Below are 22,424 nucleotides of genomic sequence, written 5' to 3'. Positions count from 1 at the left end.
AAAAGCCTCCCTGCTTCCGTTCTCACAAAGACAAGGACACCAAAGTCCACTGTGGGGGTAAAGAGCAAAACTTCTCTGATAAAATTCTAACTGTAGGTACTTGAAGCTGAGGAGAGGTATCCTTCTCCCCAGCCTTTGGGAACATTTCCTAGCCCAGGTGAGCTGCAAACTCACACGTTGCCTGACGTGGAAATCCCATGCTAAGAACACACATGACTTCTCTTTGAAGGAAAAGCCTTTGGACAGGTAGGAAGCTCTGCTTGTCTGCATCCATGTGTTGACCTTAGGGTGCTTTCCTGGGCTCCAGTGAGTTTGTATTTTGCAGATTTGGACATGATGCTGCTGCTTTTGTGCCTCTCCCTCTTTCTTGCTCCAGGTGTGTGGACAGCACCCTAAAATTGAAATTCACTCAAGCTCCATGTTCACACTGAATCTGGCTCTGGAGCAGACTGAGCCATTGCTAAGTGGCTAAAACTTTTCAGCATTACTTTTGTTTGCATCTCAGGAGTACCTGAAGGCCTGACCCACGGCAGCAGATCTCTCTGTGCAGGGTATTCTCTAAACACTGAGGCAGAGGAGGATGAGGAGAAGTCTGTGAAGGCTCTGCTGAGCTGCAGGACCTGCAGACCTCTTGCTGCAGGGGAGATCCATCTCTGGACAGGACCATGCCAGTCTCAATGAGTTTAAAGTCTAAGGAGATGGGACAGCTACGGAGTGAGGGCGGATGAACACTTGCCCAGGTCAGTGGTGTGGACGAGGAGCCTGCAGATCTCCAGCTCCCACCACTTCTCCCTAGAGAGGAAACTGGATGTGGTGGAAAAGCTTCTCTCTGCTCGATGCAAGAAGCCCCTCAGTGGCTGAACACTGTATAAACAGCAGCAGCAGGCTCCCTCCCCCTTTCCATTCCTGTTTGTTAAACACACGCTCTCTGCCTTTCTCTCATTCAGGAGCGAACACAGCATCCAGCTTTGTGAGACAGGGGCTGTCAGTCACCCTGCGAGAGGGGGCTCTCCAGATGCTCATGGTGGGGTTCCAAAGCTACCCCTGGCGATGAAGCACCCTCTGGCAACCCAGATCCTCTCCTGACTTCCACGCTTCTCTGAGGACAGTTGCAGAAAAGTGCCTTTCACCTCTTTGCCACAGGTTGACTTCCAGAGAGTGGAGAGGACCAAGTGCTCCGTCCTGGCCAGCGATGAGACAGTAACTGGTGGTGAACAGCTCAGTTCCTGAAGGAGGAGGACTCTCTGGCCTTTGCAGGTAGGTCGGGGAGGGCTTTTCTGAGCAGCAGGGCTGAGACGGGGCCAGGACTTGGCCATGCCACATGGCTCAGGCAAAAAAAGCTCTGAGCATCTTTGGGAAAGTGGATTTGGGGACTGACAGCCCTGAGAGCTGGAATAGAGAAAGTGAACAAGAAATACTGGCAGGAGAGCTTCGAAAGGTCTGCGAGCAGAAGCAGGGAACCTGGGAAGCAGGATGCTGAGTGAGAAGTCAGGAGAGCAGGTTGCTCCAGGGGGCTGCAGAACCCAGGCACGTACAGCTCTGGAGCAGTGCACTGCAGGTGTGGGGCTGAGTGCGTGGCTGTCCGAGAAATCCTGATCTCTCCCGCAATTTGACTCCTCGTGGCTTGGTACAAACTCCTGTAGCTGCTCTGTGCTGGGACTGCACACACTGCTGGCACTCAGTGCTGCCACAGATCAGTGCCCTCAGAGAGGGAGATGCAAAGGGAGATAGGGGACTGCAGGAGGAAAATCAGTGCATGCTTTCTGTTTGCACTCATTGATGTTAATTGTTGAACAGAGAAATCATCTTATAGTCCCATTGCAGCTGTGTTTCACCTACAGAGTTTCTGGTCTGTCCCAAAGCAGGATACTGGTTTTTCTCTGTGTTAATGAGATGTTATTTCCCTCTGCTCCCTTGTCTCATCCAAATTTCAGGAGGTAACGGGCTCCCCAGGTTAACCAGGATCCATCCACCAAGGTGTCTCTGCCTTTCTGCATCCCCAACAACTAGTGTGTCTCCATCACAGTGTCACCTGCTGAGTCTTGTCTCCCAGCCAGCCTTGCTCTGCTCCTGTGGCACGTCCCACAGGGCAGAGGGCCCTGCACTGTTCCCCCCTGCTTTCTGTAGGATAAATTCCCATGAGAAAGCATACATCCCTGCCAAACAGATATCTTCTCATCCCCTTCTTTTTCATCCTGTCCTGAGCTGGGTCTTTGCCTCGTCTCCTTCAGAGTCTTCCATGGCTCCAGCCGAGGCAGAGATGCAAAAATATTTAGTGTGAGGAACCACAAGAAATCCCTGGTGCTTCTCCTTCTCCTTGCACTTTATCTCCCAGTGTCAGTTCTATGCTGGGGCTCTCCGGGAGCAGTTTTGGGTGGTGATCAGTGTCTGATGCCATGAGGTTTCTGTGTCAGTGGGCCTGAGCTGGATAGATAATTTGCAAAGCTGGAACAGATGATGGGCAGATCAGAGGGTCTTCCCTTCTGCCATAGTGTTATAACAGGACAATCACCCCTTTACTGGAGATGGAAGGACCTGGGACGATTTCTATGTGCTCTTTGGCTACAGGAAATCATCCCAGAGCTGCTGTTTGTCCTGAGACCTGCCCATGACACAGAGAAGGCAAAACGCACTCCCCTTCCTCAGTCACATATTCCATTTTCACGTAGTTCCTGAAGTCTCTGTTCAGGTTTTATGCTGAGAGATGCAGAGTCTTCTCTGGTGCTGAATGCAGGAGGCTGGAGCTAGAAAACTTGGGCTCTGTTCCCAGCCCTATCGTGGATGTGCTGTGTGGTCTCTGGCAGGCTGGTTAACCTCCATATCTCAGTTTATTCTGTTCTTCTCCCTTAAGTGCTGTGGGGTGCAGGGCTGAACTTTGCTGCCTCTCAGGTGCTGGAGGGGAATGTGAAGGTGGTAGAAGGTGGTTTGTCCTAGGGTGACCACCAGGTTCTGGTGGTGAAGGATGGTCTCAGACCTCCTGGCCACAGACACCTATCTGGGGATGAGATGAGTCAGTGCTCCTGACTGGGATGGTGGAGATGAAGGGATTTCATGGAGTTGGGCTGCTTTGGAGGAAGGACACAGCATGGAAGAAACCAGTGAGCCAAGTGATGGAAGTATCCACCAGCTTCAGCCCTCACACACTCCAGCTCTGCTGTAGAAGAAGGTTGTAGCTGTCATTAGCCAGTGAGCAGAGGCTGGCCCAAGTCCCTCCACTACCTCCTTTCAAACCAAACCAATCAGTCTTGCTATTTGGACAAAAAGAGAAATTCTAATTAACAAGCTCTGTTTTCTCCAGCCCTCTGCCCATCCCTCCAGCCCTGCTTTCTGAACCGTGCCAGGCTTTGAAGGTGGCTCTTCCAGGCCTGGATGTGCCCTGACGGACCTGCACCAGGCTGGCTGTGTGCCTGGGACTGCAGCAGGGACATGGAGGGAGCTGTGGCATCCCGGGAAGCAGAGGTGCATGAGTCCCAGGGCACCTATTGTAGGTCCCCTGTAGGAATGGATTTTGGACCTGTCACAGTGGTCACTGTCCCTCTCAATCATTGACAGCAGAGTGCTGAGTGAATGGCTCCTCTGTGCTTCTCCCCTTCCCAAATGCTGAAGCCTGCTGGCACAACCCTCTGCCTCATTGGGAGCCATCCCTGAGCCCCAGTCCTGTCTCAGGATGAACCTCAGCTGGAGGAGAGGGTGAAGATTATGGTTATCCTGATACAGGCAGCGCCCTGTTTCTGCATCCCTTCATGGCAGCTCAGCACAGAGGAAAGGGCTTAGGGTAGTATTTCTGCCTTCTCATGGTCTGTCCTGCTGCTTTGTTGTCCCAAAAGTAGTTGGCTCTCAGCTTCAAGGATTTTTCTCTCTAGCCTGTTAGGCAGGGGAGCGTGTGCCTGACAGCAGCCTACACATATGCCAGGACTTCCATTACTTACTGGAACAGACCTCAGTCCAGTCCTAGCAGCATCCCAGCAACCTCCAGGCAGCCCCTGGAGTGGCAACATTTATTATGACCATTTTGTCTCTTAATTAAAATGTCTTAATTGATTTGCAATAGTTCCCCTTTGGAAAAAAACCCAAACCAAACCAAATCAAATAGTAACTCCATTAAGGCCATTTTGTTAGGAAGTGAAACAGCTCCAATAATCATGATGTTCCTGGCTCCTCTCAGATGGTGGGTAGCTGCCAGTCTCCAGTGAAAGGAAATAGGCAGTGGTGGGTGAGATGGGAAAAAAGGGAAGGGAGTGCCTGTTGGTATTGTGCCAGGATTTGGGTACTGAAGGCAAATGTGATGGGCAAGCCACAGAAAAGGGGATAACAAGTGATAAAGTAATGCTGGGCAATCTGGAAGGTATAAAAGCCAGACAGAGAGCAAGCAGGGAAAGCACAGCCACTGGAAGTGTGCTCAGCACTTGTTCTGTTTCCTTCCCCGATTTTGCTGTCCTGGCAGTAGGGTTTGCTCTGCCCCAGCTGCTGCACAGGTGGCTGAGGGCTGCTGCTGCTGAGGGTTAGGCTCTGATGAAAAGGCTGTGGCTGTGCCACCTTCCCAGCCTGCTCCCTGGCTCCCCTTTTCACTGCATCCACTGCATAGCGTGGCTCTGAACTCCTCTCTCCCTTCTTAGAAGTCGAGACCTCTCTTTGGTCTTTAGGGTTACCTTTCCAGGGCTGTTGCAGTGATGTTGTGGAGGTCTGAGATCACCCTTTAAGCAAACCCTCACCCCAGAAGATCCACTCATTTCCCCCCCAGCTTTCTACTTCCCCAGTGGTCTCCACTCTTGTGGTATCTAAGCCCAACAACCTCATTTACAGGAACCACTGGCATAAATTGGTCTGCAGAGTGAGATGTTAGGCAAGCAATCAGACACTGAAGGGGCAGGAGAAAGGGTGCAAGCAGGGGTGGTTTTACTGCAGGCAGCTCTTCTTCTGGGCCTCTGCAGGGTCTCAGCTTTGCAGCTGGCTGGGCAGATTTCTGGAAGCAGGTCCTGAGGAGGAAGCACAACCCATGCTCTGAGGAGCAAAGACAGAATGAGCAGCCAATTATTTTTTATTACAGTGTAATTGCTGTCACCCCCAGTACCTCAACACCATTATTTTAAGCAATTTGTTTAAGTAACCAGCTGAAATGCAGGTGTTCTGCACGGAAAGTGTTCTCCCTTCCCAAGGACAGGCTGTCCTTAAAATTTTGGCTTGCAGGGCACAAGACTTGCGGGAAGGCCACCAGCACCCAGTCAGCAGTGCTCCTGTCCCTCCTGGTACAAACCCAGACCAGTTCTTCCTCAAGGAGACCGAGAAGGTATCAAGCAGTCTGCCTCTAATTCCCACTTGATTTAAGCTCTTTGCCTCCCTCCCTTAGTGGAAGGGCATTTTCTTCCCTCTCTGCAAACACATGATGCTCTGCAAACCTCCCTGTTTTGGGCAGAGTGATGGCTTTTGCTCACTTTTGTTCAAGTCTGCAGTGGGAATGGGGGCCCCACTCACAGTGCTGGGGACAGAGGATATGTGAGGGGCCATTTCCACCCCCTCCACATATCCCAGCAGCAACTCTGAGCCACAGAGGCTGAAGAGGAGCCAGTAACAAAGCTGGCTTTTCTCCTGCTGTGTTTGGATTCGATGGAAACCCAGCCGTGACAACACTCTGCTGTTCCAATGGCACCGAACGCCAGCCAGGGGTTCCAGGTGGAGTCAGTTCTGGCTCTCAGGCTACTGCTCCCAAAGCCATCTCATGCAGGCATTTGAGCACCAGGATAATGATGGATGCTGGGGCTCTGGGTCTCAGGCCTATCTGTGCCTGGATGCTCAGCAGCAGCTCCACTGGAGGCTTGTTCACAGCTTCAGTGGTTTGTGCCCTGCACGTGCATGTCCCTGCAGAAGCTCCCTCCTCTTAAAAGCCAGCAGATGCCTGAGTGTCACCAACAATGAGGGGACAGAGAGGTTCTTTTAGGGATCCTTGGCACAGTGGTGATGGCAATAAACTGTGGTTACAACTAAAGCTTTATTTCCTTATCAGGCTATTAGGATTAGTATAGAACAGAATTCATGATTGGAGCAGCACAGGATTTCTACAAGCAGAATCAGCATAGTACAGTCTATAAGTAGCAAAATACAAAATTTATAAACAACTTAACTTATGATTTCTAATCACCTAAGTAATACAGAATTTATAATACAATTTATTATTTATAATCACCTGGACCCTCTTCAGATTGGGCCAAATCCTAGTACATGGCCTGTTGTATCAATCTAGACTCAAAAATCCTATAAAAGAAATGAGTCACTCACTGAATCCTCGAAGGAAGCAGAGGACAGTGGAGGTGTCTTTGGCCACAGGGTTCATGGGTCTCACTGTCCAGTAGTTCCCTACTTAGGCCTTGTAACTGTGCTCTGTGTGCTCTCACACTTCCCTGTTCTGTGATGGGGACATCAACACCACCTGCCTGGCCGGGTGCCTGTGACCTTCAAGGTCAGCAAAGAAGGGAATAATTGCCTGGTACTCGGGAACCTTGAGGCTAGCAGGGGAAGGAAAAAGAAAACTGGTGTGTCTACTTGGTTCACAGGACCTTGAGAGCCTGATAATGAGGGTCAGGGAATGAGTATGTGACAACTTTGGTCACAGAGGGAGGCTGATAAAATGGTGTTAGCTATGCTACCCATATTATCAGGAGAGCAGGCAGTACTGGGTTGATTGGGTGGCAGCATTACTATCAGGAGCAGTGGCAGAGACTCATGCAGAGACAGGGAAACAGATATTTTCACCTTGAGAGGTGAGAAATAAGAGACTGAAAAAAACTGGTGCACAATCTGGAAACAAATTGTTATGGGGAGATGGAGAAGAACATCTTGCATTTGAGAGCATCTTGTTGTTTTTCTCCTTCCCTAGTTCTTAAGGAGTTAGAACTCAGGGCATTTTTTTTGGCAAGTAAATCTCATCAAAGATGAGTGACACCATCATTAAGTTTTTCTATCAGCCCCAAGAGGTTCCAAATGTTTGGCCTGTTTTGCAAAGGCTGGCTTGAAGAACAGAAAAGGCAGTGTGCAAAGAGGCTCCATGCAGGCAATCTTCTCAGGACCTTCCAGTTTGGCTCTGGCTGGTTGAGGTTTTTTTCCCTGTCCAATTCAAACAAACAGAATCTCAGAAACTTGTGTGAAAAGTTGCATTTTTTGCTGACTTTTCCTTGGGGAACTGGCATTCAGCTGATCATAGGCTGTAACAGGAGGTGTAAGAGAAGTGAGGGGGCCATTCAGTGTGAAGGGAGAAGGAGGGAGGATGCCACTGCTGCTGCTGTTTAGCCCAAAATGCCATGTGGGACACGCCCTTTGAGTCTCAGTTCTTGCAGATTCTCTCCTATCTCCCGTGCTCTCAAATCTGCTGTGTTTGTGTTCCAGACCTCCTTCTCCTCCTGATGAAAAGTCTCAGGCCAGGCATGGGACCATTTGAGGGAGCCAATAGCACTTTCACCTTGGAGAAGGCAGCATTAGATGAGAAGCTGCCAGAGGGCTGGCATGACAAGGACTTTGTCACTCCTACCCAGGATCTCTCTGGGTCCCGCAGTGTTATGATGGACAGCACCAAGATCCTGGGGGTCCAGGTTGTCCTGATTGCTGCCTACTCCCTCATCATTCTGCTGGGGTTCATCGGCAACTCCCTGGTCATCTATATCATAGTCAAGTACAAGACCATGAGGACTGTCACCAACTTCTTCATAGCTAACCTGGCCCTGGCAGACCTGATGGTGGACACACTCTGTCTGCCCTTCACCCTGGTGTATACCCTGCTGGACGAGTGGAAGTTTGGAGCTGTTCTTTGTCACCTGGTCCCTTATGCTCAAGCTCTGAGTGTCCACGTGTCCACTCTCACCCTAACTGTGATTGCCCTGGACAGGTATCGGTGTATCGTGTTCCACCTGGACAGCAGGATTTCCAAGAGGCTCAGCTTCACCATCATAGCTGTCATGTGGCTGGCAGCAGCTGTCCTGGCAGGCCCTCTGGCCATCTTCAGAGAGTACCGGTATGAGGAAATCCCATCCATCAACCTCAAGATGGCTGTCTGCTCAGAGAAATGGCCCTCTGGTAACAACAGGGATGCCACCATCTACAGTCTGTCCATGCTCCTCCTGCAGTATGTTCTTCCCCTTGCAATTATTTGTTATGCCTACACCAGGATCTGGTTCAAACTGAAAAACCATGTCAGTCCCACTTCTAGGAATGAAAATCAGTGCCGGAGGAGGAAGACCACCAAAATGCTAGTGATGGTAGTTGTGGTATTTGCAGTCTGCTGGCTCCCCTTCCACATATTCCAGCTTGCCATTGATCTTGATCTGGTTCTTATCTTCCACGAGTACAAACTCCTGTACACTGTCTTCCATGTTGGGGCCATGTGCTCTACATTTGTCAACCCCCTGCTGTATGGATGGATGAACAAGAACTACCGGAATGGCTTCCTGATGTTCTTCCGTTGCCAGGACAAGCCAGAAAGCTTCCACACTGAAGGCTCAGTTAGAGGGAGGTCGTACATCTTCAGAGCCAATACCCTAAATGGGAGCATCAAACAGACTCCTGGCAATGGATCACTGCCCACAGAGGTTTAGGGATGGGTCACCCACCTCCAGGACTGAGGCTCCGGGACTGAGCCCAGAGACATTCTTGGGTGAATGCCTTTTTTTTTTTGACAGAATATTGTGCTGCCAATTATACCCACCACAGCCACATAGAAATACCCCCTGTACCTCTCAGAACAATAAATCTGGTGTATTTCTGCCTGAACAAACAAATGAATTTTTCCTTTCTGTGCATTCAAGTTATGCACACCGACGCATGAAAAAAAATAACACGGAGAGAAGGCTTTCATTTAGCCAGAAAAATACACCCTTTTCACTATTTCCACTTGCCAAAGTGGGTTGCTCAACCTTTCACCCCTTGACACATTACATGTTATAAATGGTGAATTGTTATTTTGTGTGATTGTTCATCTGTACCTCTCCTACCCAAAAGCCTTAATCTTTAGCTAATGCCTCCAGGGGGAGGGAGACCTGCAAACACCAGCTGGTGATTGCCATCACTCTGCTGGCCTGGGAAGGGGGAGGGCTGGCACAGGTTGAAGCTGGGCAATCCATGATCTCTTGCCCAGCATTGGCATGAATCTGCATTTGCTACTCACAGGATGAGCTCTAGTCCTCAGAAAGCCCAGGAGGTGGCAGTGGCACTACTTACCACTGTCTCCTTTACAAATGCCGAAGCAGGGCTTTGGGAATATCTCATTAGCCAGGGCTTGTGAGCCAGGGCCCTGGATATAGCAAGGAGGAGAGCAGGCAGAGAAGCAGATAGGAAAGGAAAGAGCTGGGGCAGCTGATCAAGAGGACTGAAACTGAACCTTAGGGATTGGCAAAGACAATCTGCTCCAGACCCTAAGATGTGGCTCCTGTCATGCAATAACTTGATAGCTGCCAACATGACCAGAGGCAGAACCGCCAATGACACCATTCTCCAAGGCACTCAGAGGGTTTACAGCTTTCCTCTTGCTGAGGCTGGAGGTTGTATGGGTCTGTATACATGGGTGCTGCAGTTCAGAAGACAGATGTAACCTGCTTGCATGGTGGCCACAGATGTGGTGTCCTCTGGCAGAAGAAGACATGGAGACAAAGATGTTTTCTTTCAAACCAAACTATATGTTCTCCTCCTGAAGGCTGTGTCAGCTGGGGAGCGTATTTTTAGCTCTGCCATCAAAGGAGCCTTGATTGCTACTGTGATCTCGGCAGCCAGTCACTGGTGTCGTCTCTAAAAGTCAGTGTTCATCAGATTGGAAAGTAACTCCCAGATGCAGGAAAGAAACTCAACAGACATGCTCATTAAAAATAAAAAGAAAAGAAAAACTTTGATTTGTGGGTCTTCACTGGAGCAAGGAGAAGAGGTAAGAGGACCTCCAGTACTGAGTACATCAGCCTGGATCAGGCTGCTGGGCTGTCACATCTATATCCTCAAGAGATCAACTGCCAAAGGGTTTATTTGAAAATCTGTCTCTCCTGCCTCCTCCCAAGCTTGACCTGCCTCTGGCCCTTGTTCTCCAGCTCAGCTTCCAACTGCCACACTAGATTTTAATCTCTCTGTTTATTTCTGCTCTCTGATCCTCTGCTCCATTTTCCCCAAATAGGTACAAGAAAGTGGTTTCTAGTTCCTTCCTGAAAGACATCAATGCCAAGTGGAGGCTGCAGACCCCACTCCACACTGATTACTAATAACACAGTGATTACTAATAACCTCCTCAGCATCTGATCCTGCAGATCACAGCCTGTCTTTCTTCTCAGGGAGCTTCAGGATCTATGAAGATCCTGTCAGGAAGTCATTGATATTCCAGTAAAAGGGTGATCTGCTTCCTGATGGGAGAACCAAGACACAAGTTAACCTTTCTCATGTGAGTGCTGTGGAGTGGAAGTGGGAGTTTGCTGTTTCATCCTGATGGAAGGAGGAGGATATTCTCCTCCACAGCACTGGTAAATTCTGTCCCTACTTAATGAGCTGGTCATTTCTACAATCCATCCTCCTGAGGAACTTTCCCCACCTTTCCATCAAGCTCCAAGATACAAGGAAATGTTTGTGTTTCAAAAGCAGCTTAAATGGGTGGAAAGAATTCAACTATTACCAATAAACACTTCAGAAAATGATTTAACACTCAATAATGTCAGAGTAAAATAACAAATTTAGCAGTGCAATCTTGGAAGCCAATCATGCTGCCAGCCAAGATGGATGAGGAGCTAAATTGCTCTTCTAGAGCCCTTGCCAAAGGTTTTGTCCTGTGACACCACACACAGTATCTGACTGCAGAGCATGGCAGATAATGACATAATGAATGACTGTTTAATTTTGAGCCCAGACTTTTAAACTAAATATGGATAAGTAAATAAACAGATCCAAGCTCTTTACAAATAAATACTGGCAGTGGCATTTACAGGGCAGAGGGGTTTTTATCCTGGAGCAAACTGAGAAGGAGAAACTATTTACTTGAAGTATAGCAGCGAAGTTCTTGTTTGCTCTGTTTAATAGGTTTGTGCAGCTTCACTGATAGATGTGCCTGTGAGCTTGCTGTCTTCTCCTTGCCATTGGAAAAAGTTACAACCTTCCACAGCCACTGCAGGCAAGGAAACCAGCTCTCAGCTGTGTATACATGTCCCTGTGGAAAACCACAATTGTTATTGAGGGAAAGTGGCCATAGTGTCCAGTGCCAAACAGAATAAGAGAAGGTGAAGAGCAAGGAAGCAAAGCTTCATACCAAAGGGTGATCAGAGCAAATAAATAGTATGATATGGATTTTTGTGACTGCACAGAAGATAGGAATGAATTTGTTGCCATGAAACAGAAATCTGTTGGAGATGATGGTTCCCTGAATATTAACACTCCACTAAAGATGGCCTCGCTGCCATGATCAGCCTCATGAAACCAAAGACCAGCAGCATTTTAAGTTTTTGAACTCTTTAGAGCTCAGGACAGGGTATGACCCTGGTCTATGGGTGTCAAGGGCAGATCCTTTAGTAGTTACAGATAATCTTGGAGTCATCTTCCCACTGCCTGCTCCTTGCCAATGGTGCATCAGGGAATGCCCACCATGGGCTCCTCTCTGCAGAGCCGGCCCTGGTGTTACTGACACGGGATGAGCGACTTCTGTCACTGCCACAACAGCTGACAGGGATAAGTTATTTCATTACAGTTAGGAACACAGTGACAGAAATGAAAATGAACAAGTGTTTCATTAAAGCTGATGTGACAGAAAGTTTTTTTGTTCCTGGTGGCCAAATGAATTTCCTCTAAGGGCTCTTCCTGATTCTTCCTGACATCCTTCTCAAAATGCTGCTTCACTGAACTGACCTGAAGATATTTCACAGCTTTTAGGAGAGAGATTCTAAGTTCCCTTTCTTATGCTAGGACACTCCTTCTGGTCATATCATACAAATCTTGTATTATGAAATGTGCCACTGAACAGTTCTTAATTGCCAAATGACCCCTAGCAAATTATTAACTTCGAGTAGACGCCACAGGTGGGGATGCCTCTATTTGCTCCATGCAGCCATTCCTCACATGTCACTCAAATACAAGGACTGCTGAGATATAGCAACTTTGTAGTTTAAAACCAGCAGCTTCAGTAACTGTTGTTCCCTATGACAGGCTGCTCTGAGAGCTCTCAAGACTCACAGAGTCTCCTATCAAACTTCCAGGCTTGACAAAACACGTGGAAATTTGCAGGGCACAGCTGTGCTTTGGACACAGGAGCCTCTCTGAGCACTAGAAACGTTGCCTCAAAAACACTTAGTTTGCTCTGAAAAGCTCTCCCCATTTAATTTCCAAAGCATACTCGTCTGTAACGAGGTAATGCATGCACAGAGAGCAGAGGTTTGGGCTTTTTAGTTTTGCTTGTCTTAAAGCAATAAATACAGCTGGCACTTAGATGAATGCGGGGTGAGCCGGGTCCTTCATTCAGGGCTCAGTCAGAATCAAAGACGTGACACACTCCTGTGTTTGCCTGTGCTGCATCCTGTTCCTAGGAAGGCTAGATCCAGCCCCTCATGGCTCTCTGCCCTGCAGTAACAGGTGCCCTCTCCCATTATCCATGGCAGCCCAGGCAAACAATGTCAAATGGCACATGTTTTATTCAAAATACCCACGGATGTATCGGCAGAAACACTGCTCTGAGCTTTGCACAAAGGCTCTGCAGGGAAATACATACTAGGCCAGGAAAGAGGCTGTTCCTCTAACATATGCTAATATGCCAGAGGGGCTGGAGCTCTGTTCTGTTCTGCTGAAGGAGGTCACAGACAGCTCAGCCTTTCCCTTGATATCAGGTGTTAATCTTATCATTGTTACAGCTAACATGGTCAGAAACCAAATCAGCCTTTGGGCAGGAGCTGGGGAGTTGGTGCTGTCTGTGCATGCCTTTGTCTTTCAGCTCTGTTACTGTGTGATTTCACCAGGGTCTCTGAATGTGCTGGATTTTAAATAAGGCCCCGGAACCAGCTACTCTGGTGAACATCAGGAATTACTGCAATAATCCGGAAAAATAGAAAGGATTCTGGGTTCATATGGGTGAGCAGAATTTGGACTGTTGGATCTGAAAAAATCAGAGCTTTGTATTCCTTTCAGTTTTCCCTTATCTAGCTTGAGATTCTTTGAGCGCCAAAAATAATATTGCATATTACTGCCAGAACATTTATCTTCTGTCTGAGCTCATTTCAGAGATGGGATTTGCTCAGGAGGGCCTGGGAGGGGACGAAGGCTAGGGTTCTAAAGCACATCCTTATCTCTAGCCTCAGTGTTTTGTAAGTTAAAAGACAAATCAGAAAAAGACAAAGTCACTCACGCCAAGGGAGGTACCAATTTATCTTCAGACAACACAACCTCTATTTAATTTTCCATTCAGACACCCCAGCACCCTTTGCCAAAATGTTGTATGTATACAAGGCTGGATGAGGTCGGGGGAGGAAGGCATTTTTCTGCTGCTAATAGCAATACCTTAGTGTCACTCATGATTTATAGCCAGCAAAGAATGCTTTTTTCTGGTCTATGTTCTGCTCAGTGTAATGAGTGCAGAAGGAATAGTGCAGATGCCTCATGGAGCTCACAGGAGGAGATCTTTATTAGTCCAATCCTCTTCAGTGTGGTAGCAAAGACTGGGAACATTAGAACAGAATCCCTCTTGTTTATAACTAGCTTATTGAAGTGCACAAGCATGGAGTTGTCACTGTGTCACCTGCTGATGTGTCACCAACTTTCAGACACTGTTCATCTTCAAGATTCACAAGCAGTTCAGCCACAAGATGCTTCTTGCTGCTGCATGGAAGGAAGAAGGAAAGTAGGACACAGAATAAGATTTCAAGATATTCAGGAGAGGATGAGGCTCTGGATGAAATTTGGAGTTTAATATAGTTCTTTATGGAACCTGGGGTAGTTTCTTGGCTCTACTGGGACCAGGATGAGTCACATCAAAAGGGGAATGAACTCTGCCACGGTGCAGGAAGAACAGAGCCTCTATCAAACTAGAGACAAGTAAGAAATAACAGCAAACCTGGATCTATCATGTCCAGTATTCTGTCGTAGATCTAGAAAATAAAAAATGCTTTTTAGGGAAAGCACACTTGCTTGATCACTTTAGTGGTCCATTCCCCTCATACTCCTCACAACAGCCACAACTGTGGTATTAGAGATGTCAGAGGGGACATGCTTGCCCAGGACATTTAGTGTCCCTCTCTAGACTTTTTGCTTGTGATTTTGTCTAATTGTTCCCTGACTTTGACAATTCCGTCTGCTTCCTGTGGCAGCCAGTTCCAGAAGTTCACTCCCTACAGTGTAAAAAAGCACTTTCTTTTAACTGTTAAAACCAAACCCCTATTAGATTCAGCAAATTCCCACTGTTTCCAGTACTATGGGACTTCCTGAACAGCAGCTGAACCAGAGCTTACCTAGGGCCTTCTTCACACTGTAAATCTTGATGTTGTCCTCCTTTTCCAGCTTTCTCCTCTCCTGGTTCAAGTCACATCTCCAAAGGCAGCTTTGTCATCCCTCATCATCTTGTTTGTCCTTCTGTGGACCTCCTTTAGTTCCACAGATAGCACAATGAGCTGAATTTTGCTCATAATTCCTGTGAAGGAGTGGGATCTATCAGCTTTGTTCTGGCCTTGCTTGAGATCAACCATGAGGGGAAAGGACACCTCCTGAAAAAATGTCAGGCTGCCTCTCCCTAGCTGCAGCATCACTGCATTCCTAATGAAATCTCATTACACTGGTCACTGAGTCAGTTCAGTGAATCATGAAATGCATCCCCAGTTTTGTTTTCGAAGACAGGAGACAAAAGGGCAGTCAGATCCCTTCCTCACCTTGAACTCTGTATCCGATGGATTTATCCAGGGGCAAGACAGGAGTCTAAATGATCCTGATCCCAGAAAAGTGTCCTAAATCACAGCTTCATCTGCCCATTCCATGAAGTAGAAAAATGAGGAATTATGCATTTCAGGAAAAGAGTGATGAGGTTTTGTTACTTGGCAACTGTAGCTCCCACATATTTTGGAAAACTGTGAGAACATCCTGTACCTCGGAGAAATGAACCAGCTTAGGAGAGGAGGAAGAGAGCTGGCAGCAGATCCCCAAAACTTTGAGCTGGGAAGATTTCTTGGGGCTTGTGGAAGCAAAAATTGCTTTATGTCTGCATGCTCCTCAGCTTGTCTCCTCAACGTGACTGTCTACATCAGTTTCTGGGCTCTTCATGGTGAAATAATCCATTGTTCTGCCATTTCTGTCTCGCAGAGGCATTTCACAGCCATCTGAATGGCCTCTAATCCACCTGCCAGCTGCAATCAGCACACAGCATGGCTGCACTCCTGTCAGCCAAGATCTGAGCACCAGAAACAAAAACCTTCAAAAGAGGAATCAGCAAAAGATCTGCATGTGAAAACTGGGGAGGGGGCAGTCAAACCTGAGGGCTTGGTGGGTGTACTCACAGGGACAACAAACCCACACGATGAGGCCACAGTAAAGTCTGACTTGCCTTCTGCAGTGGCAGTTGACTTCAGACAAGAATTCAGACACGACTATTAAAATAATAACTTAGGGCTTCAGTTGCTGGGAGCCAGTCTCCAAGGCTGAGCTCAGCAGATGGTTGTGTCAGTGGACCCCAGCTAATGCATTTATGCAGTGGTTCAGCATTTTTGGTCCAGTTTTGTTACTGACAACTTTGCTGTGTGAAATCCCATTTCTCTTTCCTTGGTTGGATATAAGAATCCAGTGGTTTCAAAGCGCAGATCTGAACTCTCCGAGCCAACCCTGCAGTAACCAATTAAGTAGAACTAAGATAGCAAAACTAGCATGGCAAGAACTGATTGAAACTGTCTGTTGCTTCAAGGAGTGCAATAACACGAGATTGCTACAGAGGTAAAGATGTCTTATTAAAGCTCGGGGTTCATCGGCCTTTGTAAGGTCTACCTGGCACCGCAGTCTGTTGTGTGAAATTCCAATTGGCTTCATGTAAAATCAGTGAGAGCTGGGTTGTTAACGCCCAATAGTTTCTTTGGAATCCTGGTTTTTCTAATTATGTCACTAAAAGGACATCAGTTAATCTCCCCATGACATCCCCACCTCCCTCTGCAGCCCCCACAGCCCTTGGCAGCCCCCTGGGAGCGGCCCCACTGCCAAAGAAGAGGATGCTGGTGCTCAGGGACAGAAACCCATGTGGCTTGAATGAAGAGAAGCAGAAGCCTGATGCCTCCAGTGATGTGATGTGCTGCAGTGACCAAAATAACAACCTGGAAGTGAAGCCCCATTCCTACTTGGGAGCCATTTGGAGCAGACTGGAAGATCCAGTGGCTGGAAGTTCCTATGGTGACGGGGAGCAGCTGTGTCCGTGTGCAGGAGCGTGGCTCTTTGGAGAGCACTGCCTGGACCTCCACAGGGACATGTGAGCTGCAAGTGCTTCAGCCTTTCAGCCAAGAACAGAAGAATGCTCACGAGATGATGTGCACTTGAACACGACATGAAGAAGGCCATCACCTTCCAGGCCAGTCAGGACAAGGTGTGCAGCATCTGCATGGAAGTTGTGTAACAGAAACCAAAAGAGAGAGAGGAGGTTTGGGATCCTTTCCAAGTGCAACCACATGTGCTCCTTGTCCTGCATTTGGCAATGCAGATGTGACAAGCAGTTCAGGAAACCCATCATCAAGTCCTGCCCAGAGTGCCATGTTTGTCATTCAAGTTATATCCAACTTTGTCATTCCCAGTGTGTACTGGATAGAAGAGGAGGAGAAATAAAACGAGCAGACTAACACATTTAAGCAGAGAGTGGGGAAAAAGCCCTGCAAATACTTCGAAGAAGGGAAAGGAAAGGAAGTGTCTTTGGAAGGAAGTTTTGCAGGGAACAAAAGGGCTAAAGGAGGTAACAAGGCTCTGCAGAAGTGTTAGGTTCTCTGAGCAATCACTCTGTATACTGAAATGCATAATTGGAACTGCTCTTTTCCAAACACAGTGACTGACTACACTATGGCAGGAGACCAGGGTCTTTGTTTCACTGTCAGTGGAGCTATTTCCATGTTCTGACTCATCCAGGGCTGTTTCTGCATGGGTAAAAGCAGCAGCACCTTGCAGCATTATTCAAGCCCTCACAGGTGAAAACAATTATGAGGTAAAAGTTGCATCAGTCACATGGGGTTTTTCACCTTGTGAGTGTTGCCTCGTGTGTGCAGCTCTGGGTATGATCATAGTATGACCATGCCTGTCATCCTGTTCTCCAGGACACAGGGACACAAGTGACAGGAGGCCACAATCATCATGTCCAAACTTGCCTTTCCCCAGGAATCTGGTGCCTCGCAAATTGTCTCTCTCTGAGTCAACCTCAGGACTATTTCTTGTGCTGCCCAGCACCTTTCTGCCCTCCCCATCCCTGCTGTGAGCGCAACAGCCACTTGCTTACCCCTTTTCATTTACAAACAAGCCCAAGAAACCTTCAGGCTGTGGCTGGACCTCCGCTCTTGGATCCAGTGGCACCTTTGGTCTCCAGAGGTCTCAGTCCACAGCCCCACTGAGGTGCGTGAGCAAACAGCTCTGCCAGCAGACCAGCAACACAGGGGCAGTGCTCACTTCTCACTGTCCCTCAGGAAAACTTTAATTGCTACTTCTTCCACTTTGCCTTGAAGAACAGCACTTATACCATATTTCCTTGTGGATAGAAAGTATAGCTCTTTTTAGCTAGTTCTTTGTTCCAGCTTTGTCAAATCCTAGTTGAGTTGATCTTAAACTGCTGAGCCTTGCTTTCCTCTTCTGTGACACAGAACAAGTGCAGCACCCAGAGGCTTGTAAAACATGTCCTCTGTGTCAGCTGAACAGCGCTGCTGCAGCAAAAAGCATTGTCATTGAACACATGTTACAGTAATTGTGTTGTCATCAGTTGTGTATTGAGGAGGCAGACTTTACTTGGAAAGTGCTGTTAAATACTCAGTGAAAAGCAAATTTTGAATTCTCAGGGATAAATATTTATTCCAGACTCTCAAAATCTAAGTAATGATTTCTGAATCCAGGTGTGGGAGGGTTTTTAATGGTGACAGTGCCTGTAATTCTCTGGCTGCATCTACTGCTTTCAGTGTGGAGTATGAGTATTGACTGCAGGACAACCGCAGGCTTTGCTCCACTGCTTGTAAGCATTTCTGAGTTGTTTGGACAAGAATGATTCTAAAGAAATATCAACATGGTTGTTTTCTGTTCCAAGGAAGCTAATTAAAAATAAGCAGTATTTAGCCAGTTTTTATTGTTGTCTTGTGCTTCCCTCCCTGATGATCGCTAAGATGTGCAAGGAGGGAGCTTCCTCTGCTGAAACCACTTTGGAAGAGGACAAGCTCTGGGCTGCAGCATCTGTGAACAGACTGGAGAGGAGGACAGTACACTCAGGGTGCAGGGCAAATTTACAACGTTGTGCACATACCCTGGCAAGCAGCAAGGCAGAAAAGTAAATTTAGGAGCAGTGCAGAGGTGATCTCCTAGGCAGAAGAGCCATCACAGCCAGATTAGGAAGCTAGAAAGCAACCTTTTGTCATGGCTTTTATGATCAGGTCATGTCTTCAGTAATTGGCAATCCACAAATATTAGTGGAGACATTTATTTTTCTTTTTTTAAACAAAATTGTTCCTCCACACACTTGTGACTCCTGTATTCAAGGGTCTCAAAGCAGCTCATGTTCCTCAGAGATTCAAGTCTTTCCTGGGAAGCAACCCACAGCAAATATATTTGCAAGTAGTTCAGTGGGCCACAGAACGAGGAAAGCCAGTTTTCCTCATGGCCTTATGCCTGCTGCCTGTTTCTCTGGTGTCTAACAATTTGGCAGCTCACACAGCTCTCTACCTGCTGGGTTCTTGCACAAAACTTTTCAAACACAACATCACGGAGACCATGACCCCTCTGATGAATTTTGTTGAAATTCATCAAGTGGTTTAAAAGCTCAGTGGGGCTTTCTACCCCCACTGGCACTTTGTGGATTTTGGAGCCAGGGGGCAAGAGGGTAATTGGTTTTCTAGAAAACTGTATCTTAAAGTTACCTTTCACCACAGGACACCCCAAAAGATGTCCCCTTTCCCTTAGATGCTCCTATGTGCCCCCCCCTGGAATTTTTAACCCACTTCTTCACTATTAAAGACAAATCACAAGTCTGAGCTCTTGTTGAGACTTATCATTAACAAGCAGTAACTGTCATGGCATCAGCCACATGGGTGTCCTGTCAAATGGAAGAGCTGGGGCAGAATCTCCTTGTTCCCACCAGTGCACTCGTTACTGTTTTGTCTCTTCAAGTTCTATTTCAAGTCAAGGATTCCCCTTGGATCCTTATGGGGCCATTCCACACATGAATGAGCAGCTGCTTTCTGTTTCTCAGCACATATTTCCCCTTTGTTACAGTGTTTTCACCAGGTCTGGTCATGCCCCCATGTGTTCTGATATTTCTGGTATCCTGCACGGTTTTAGGAGAAATAAATGAATAATCTCCTTCCTTGCATGTACACCTTTCTCTGTGCCCACCCAAAAAACAGTCCTGTGGCAGAAATTCTCCTGTTCTGCGTTCAGATAACTGGTAACCTATGAAAGCAAGTTAAAAATGAGATTTCATAACAGACTTAATTGTAATGTTGTTGCAGTGGCTGTAACGCAGCACAGATTTGATGTTTTCAATCCAGAGTTGCAAAGGTGTGCACTCTTCCATCAGCCTATTTTGATTTTAAAATCCTTATGTCTGTTGTACTGCAGGCATTGGGGTAGCTCAACCTGCTGGGTTAATAGACTGGCTCTTGGATGTCTGTAGTGCTCTTGTAACATCCAGGACTTCTTGAGTTTCATGGTTAGCACAATGCTATACAGAGCTCATTCCTTCTATTTTGGGTCATTGTGCTAATAAATAAGAGTTAGATACTTTTGGCACTAACAAACAGGTGCAGCCCTACCATGTGCAAGGAAACAATTTGGGCTGGGACTTTCCAGCAGTAAATTATCAGAGGGGACTGTAGAAACAAGTCAGCACTTGTTAGAAGGAAGCATAGGGATGTGACTTCATTCCTGGTTGTCATCCTACTTTACATTCCACAAAACCTCTCTAAGACAGTGGAGCTCTGAAGGCTGGAGGCAGCTTGACTGTGCATGCAAACTGTGCTGCTACAGGTCTGTTCAGGGACCCTCCAGAGTGATGAATATGCCAAGTCACTCTGAGGTATTATATGAAAAGAGACCCTGGCACCGAGTTCTGCTTGCCAGACACACACAGACATTTAGAAATGCTGTTGTACAAATTGAGACACAGTTCCAAGTCTTTTTAATTCTTGCAGTCAACAGACAACTGCTGAATGTGATAAGGCAAGGATTTCAGCTCAAAATGGACTAGGGAACAGGGCGGAAGAGTAGAGAGACAGTAGATAGATACCAGGTAGGAGGTGCAAATGTTAAAGCTTTGATGTTTTCCCCTTCAGAGGAAAGAGTGGAGAGGAGATTAGCAGCATTGTGCTCAGTAATGGCATTCTGCTGCTCAAAACACAAGGAGATGCAGTTGTTCTGAATGTCACTGAAAAACAGGAACTGTCAGGGTACTTAATTCTCCACTCAGTTGCTCTGTTTGAAACGAGATTAACATCCGAGACCAGGATTGCACCTTTTATACTTGACAAGTGGAGCTGGATTTTGTTTTCAAGCAGAGTGCCTCCTTGCTGGGGTGGCATTTCAGCACTTATCCCAGAGCAGCAGAGTGGTGTAAACCAGCAGCTCCCACTGCAAGGGAAGCTGGAGGATTTCAGCAGTCCAGCAGTGATGCAATGCTGTCAGCATCCCAGACATACTGAGGCATGACATGGGACAGCACACCTGAGCCTCCTTAGTTTTCACATACACTGCAGAGCAGGAGAATGAACAAAACTGTGGAGGGACTCATGTATTCTATATATCCCAGAACAGCTATAGTGGTATCTGAGCTCTTTCCAATGTAGCACTGAGTGATTCACATCTCCCCTGTTGCTCATTGTATCTCCAGGGGAAAATGTGAGTGCAAGGAGTGGTTTGTTCTGGTGGCTATCTCTTAAAAAATATGTATTTAATTATCTTGTAGGAGACAAGATTGAAAAACCAGTCTCAGTGCTTTGGGACCAGAAATTAATGGAATTTATCATGGATCCCAGGTCCTGAGGGAGCTCATTTTGCATTCCCACCTCAGCTTTGAGAAGACTGCTGTTTCCCACCCATTTTATTAAGGTGACCAGCTGTGCTGGACCAGGAGAGAAGCTGTTGGCTCTTGCTCTCACTCCTGACACTGTGCTGCCCTTTGCCGTTTGTCCACGCTGCAGTGAAAAGTGCCTCCATAACTTCTGTCAGCCTTTCTGAGGAAGCTTCAATCAGGCAGGGGTGAGGACCAACACTGTTGGGAGATGGTGAGGCTCAGTCTTCCTGAGGAATCTTACCCCCTCCCCAGCCCCAAGCTGACAGAGATGGGATCAGATTTCATCTGTGTAGAACAGTGACTCCACTGGGTTTGTGAGATATCCATCCTCAGGTATTCTTTTTAATCTCTTCACTTCAGTTTTTTCATCATTCAAACAGGGAGTGAGAAGCAGTGGTTTCAGAAAAATGTCATGAGTGTGCCATAGACAGATCATGCAGCATCTCGGGGCTCCACTGGGGTTTGTGCAAGCAAATAGTGAACACAACTTAGAGACACTGGGAGAAAACTCAGAATCTGTTTCTTGAGGCATTTTTCTGGCTCACTGGGGAGAGGTCCAGCTAAACTAGGGACAATGCCACATTATTCCTAATGTTCCTGGGGAAAGAAATGAGTAGGACAGAAATGTTTAGTTAAAGAAAATATATTCAGGACCCTATAAAATGTCAGACTTTGCCAAGGCTTCACCTTTAATGGCCACCAGCACTGTATTCAATCCTCTCTAATAGACTCTTACAGTGATATAGGGCCTCAGGGAACTTTTCCTAGTCCTTTAGACAGTGGTGAGTTTATTCTTTAAACAGAAGATGTTTAGCTCCTTTTTTTTTTTTTTTTTTTTTATCCTGACAGAGTTTTCTAGATGGGTGCATTATCCATTGGAAGTTCTAGTGGGTTTGCTGACATCCTATGCAGCTCTGTGATCAACTGTCAGTAAAGCTGGAGGTATTTCTTCCTGGGAGCTTTGAATGGTTAAATTTCCATTTCCAAATCTGAACAAAATTAGAATTTCCAGTTTCAAAAGCTCTCCCCTTTCCTTTATCAGCAGTAGAGAAGAAATGGGAACGCTTGCCTAGCCTGTTCTGTACTGTTCATTATTTTACACAAATGTATCACTAGGTTTCTCTTCTCCTTCATGAAGTCTCTACAGATAGGCTTTTTAACTATGCCTCTTCTCATAGCTTTCATTATTTTCAGTACCTAACATATAATACTTTTATGACTCGTTTAGTAG

The 22,424-nt window shown here is 46.9% G+C and overlaps 1 protein-coding gene and 1 pseudogene across 2 annotated transcripts; both read left to right on the top strand.

The window, feature by feature from the left end:
- The first annotated feature begins 848 nt into the window (after nt 1–848).
- Nucleotides 849–8,749, top strand: LOC113947156 (neuropeptide Y receptor type 2-like). Of its 2 annotated transcripts, none has more exons than XM_027643447.1 (2): nt 849–1,257; nt 7,378–8,749. In XM_027643447.1, the coding sequence occupies exon 2, from the start codon at nt 7,395–7,397 to the stop codon at nt 8,577–8,579; it is 1,185 nt and encodes a 394-aa protein (XP_027499248.1). In that variant the 5' UTR covers nt 849–1,257; nt 7,378–7,394; the 3' UTR covers nt 8,580–8,749. The 2 variants fall into 2 exon arrangements, with proteins under 2 accessions (XP_027499248.1, XP_027499247.1); XM_027643446.1 differs by lacking the exon at nt 849–1,257 and adding an exon at nt 5,667–5,831.
- Nucleotides 8,750–16,088: 7,339 nt separating this feature from the next.
- On the top strand, nt 16,089–16,920 carry LOC113947188 (annotated as a pseudogene).
- Nucleotides 16,921–22,424: the final 5,504 nt, after the last annotated feature.

This window comes from Corapipo altera, unplaced genomic scaffold (genome assembly GCF_003945725.1).
Source record: "Corapipo altera isolate COAL_440 unplaced genomic scaffold, ASM394572v1 75, whole genome shotgun sequence".
In the NCBI taxonomy this organism is placed as follows: Eukaryota; Metazoa; Chordata; class Aves; order Passeriformes; family Pipridae; genus Corapipo; species Corapipo altera.
The sequence above is the reverse complement of the archived record's forward strand: the minus strand, read 5'-3'. Positions and strand labels throughout refer to the sequence as shown.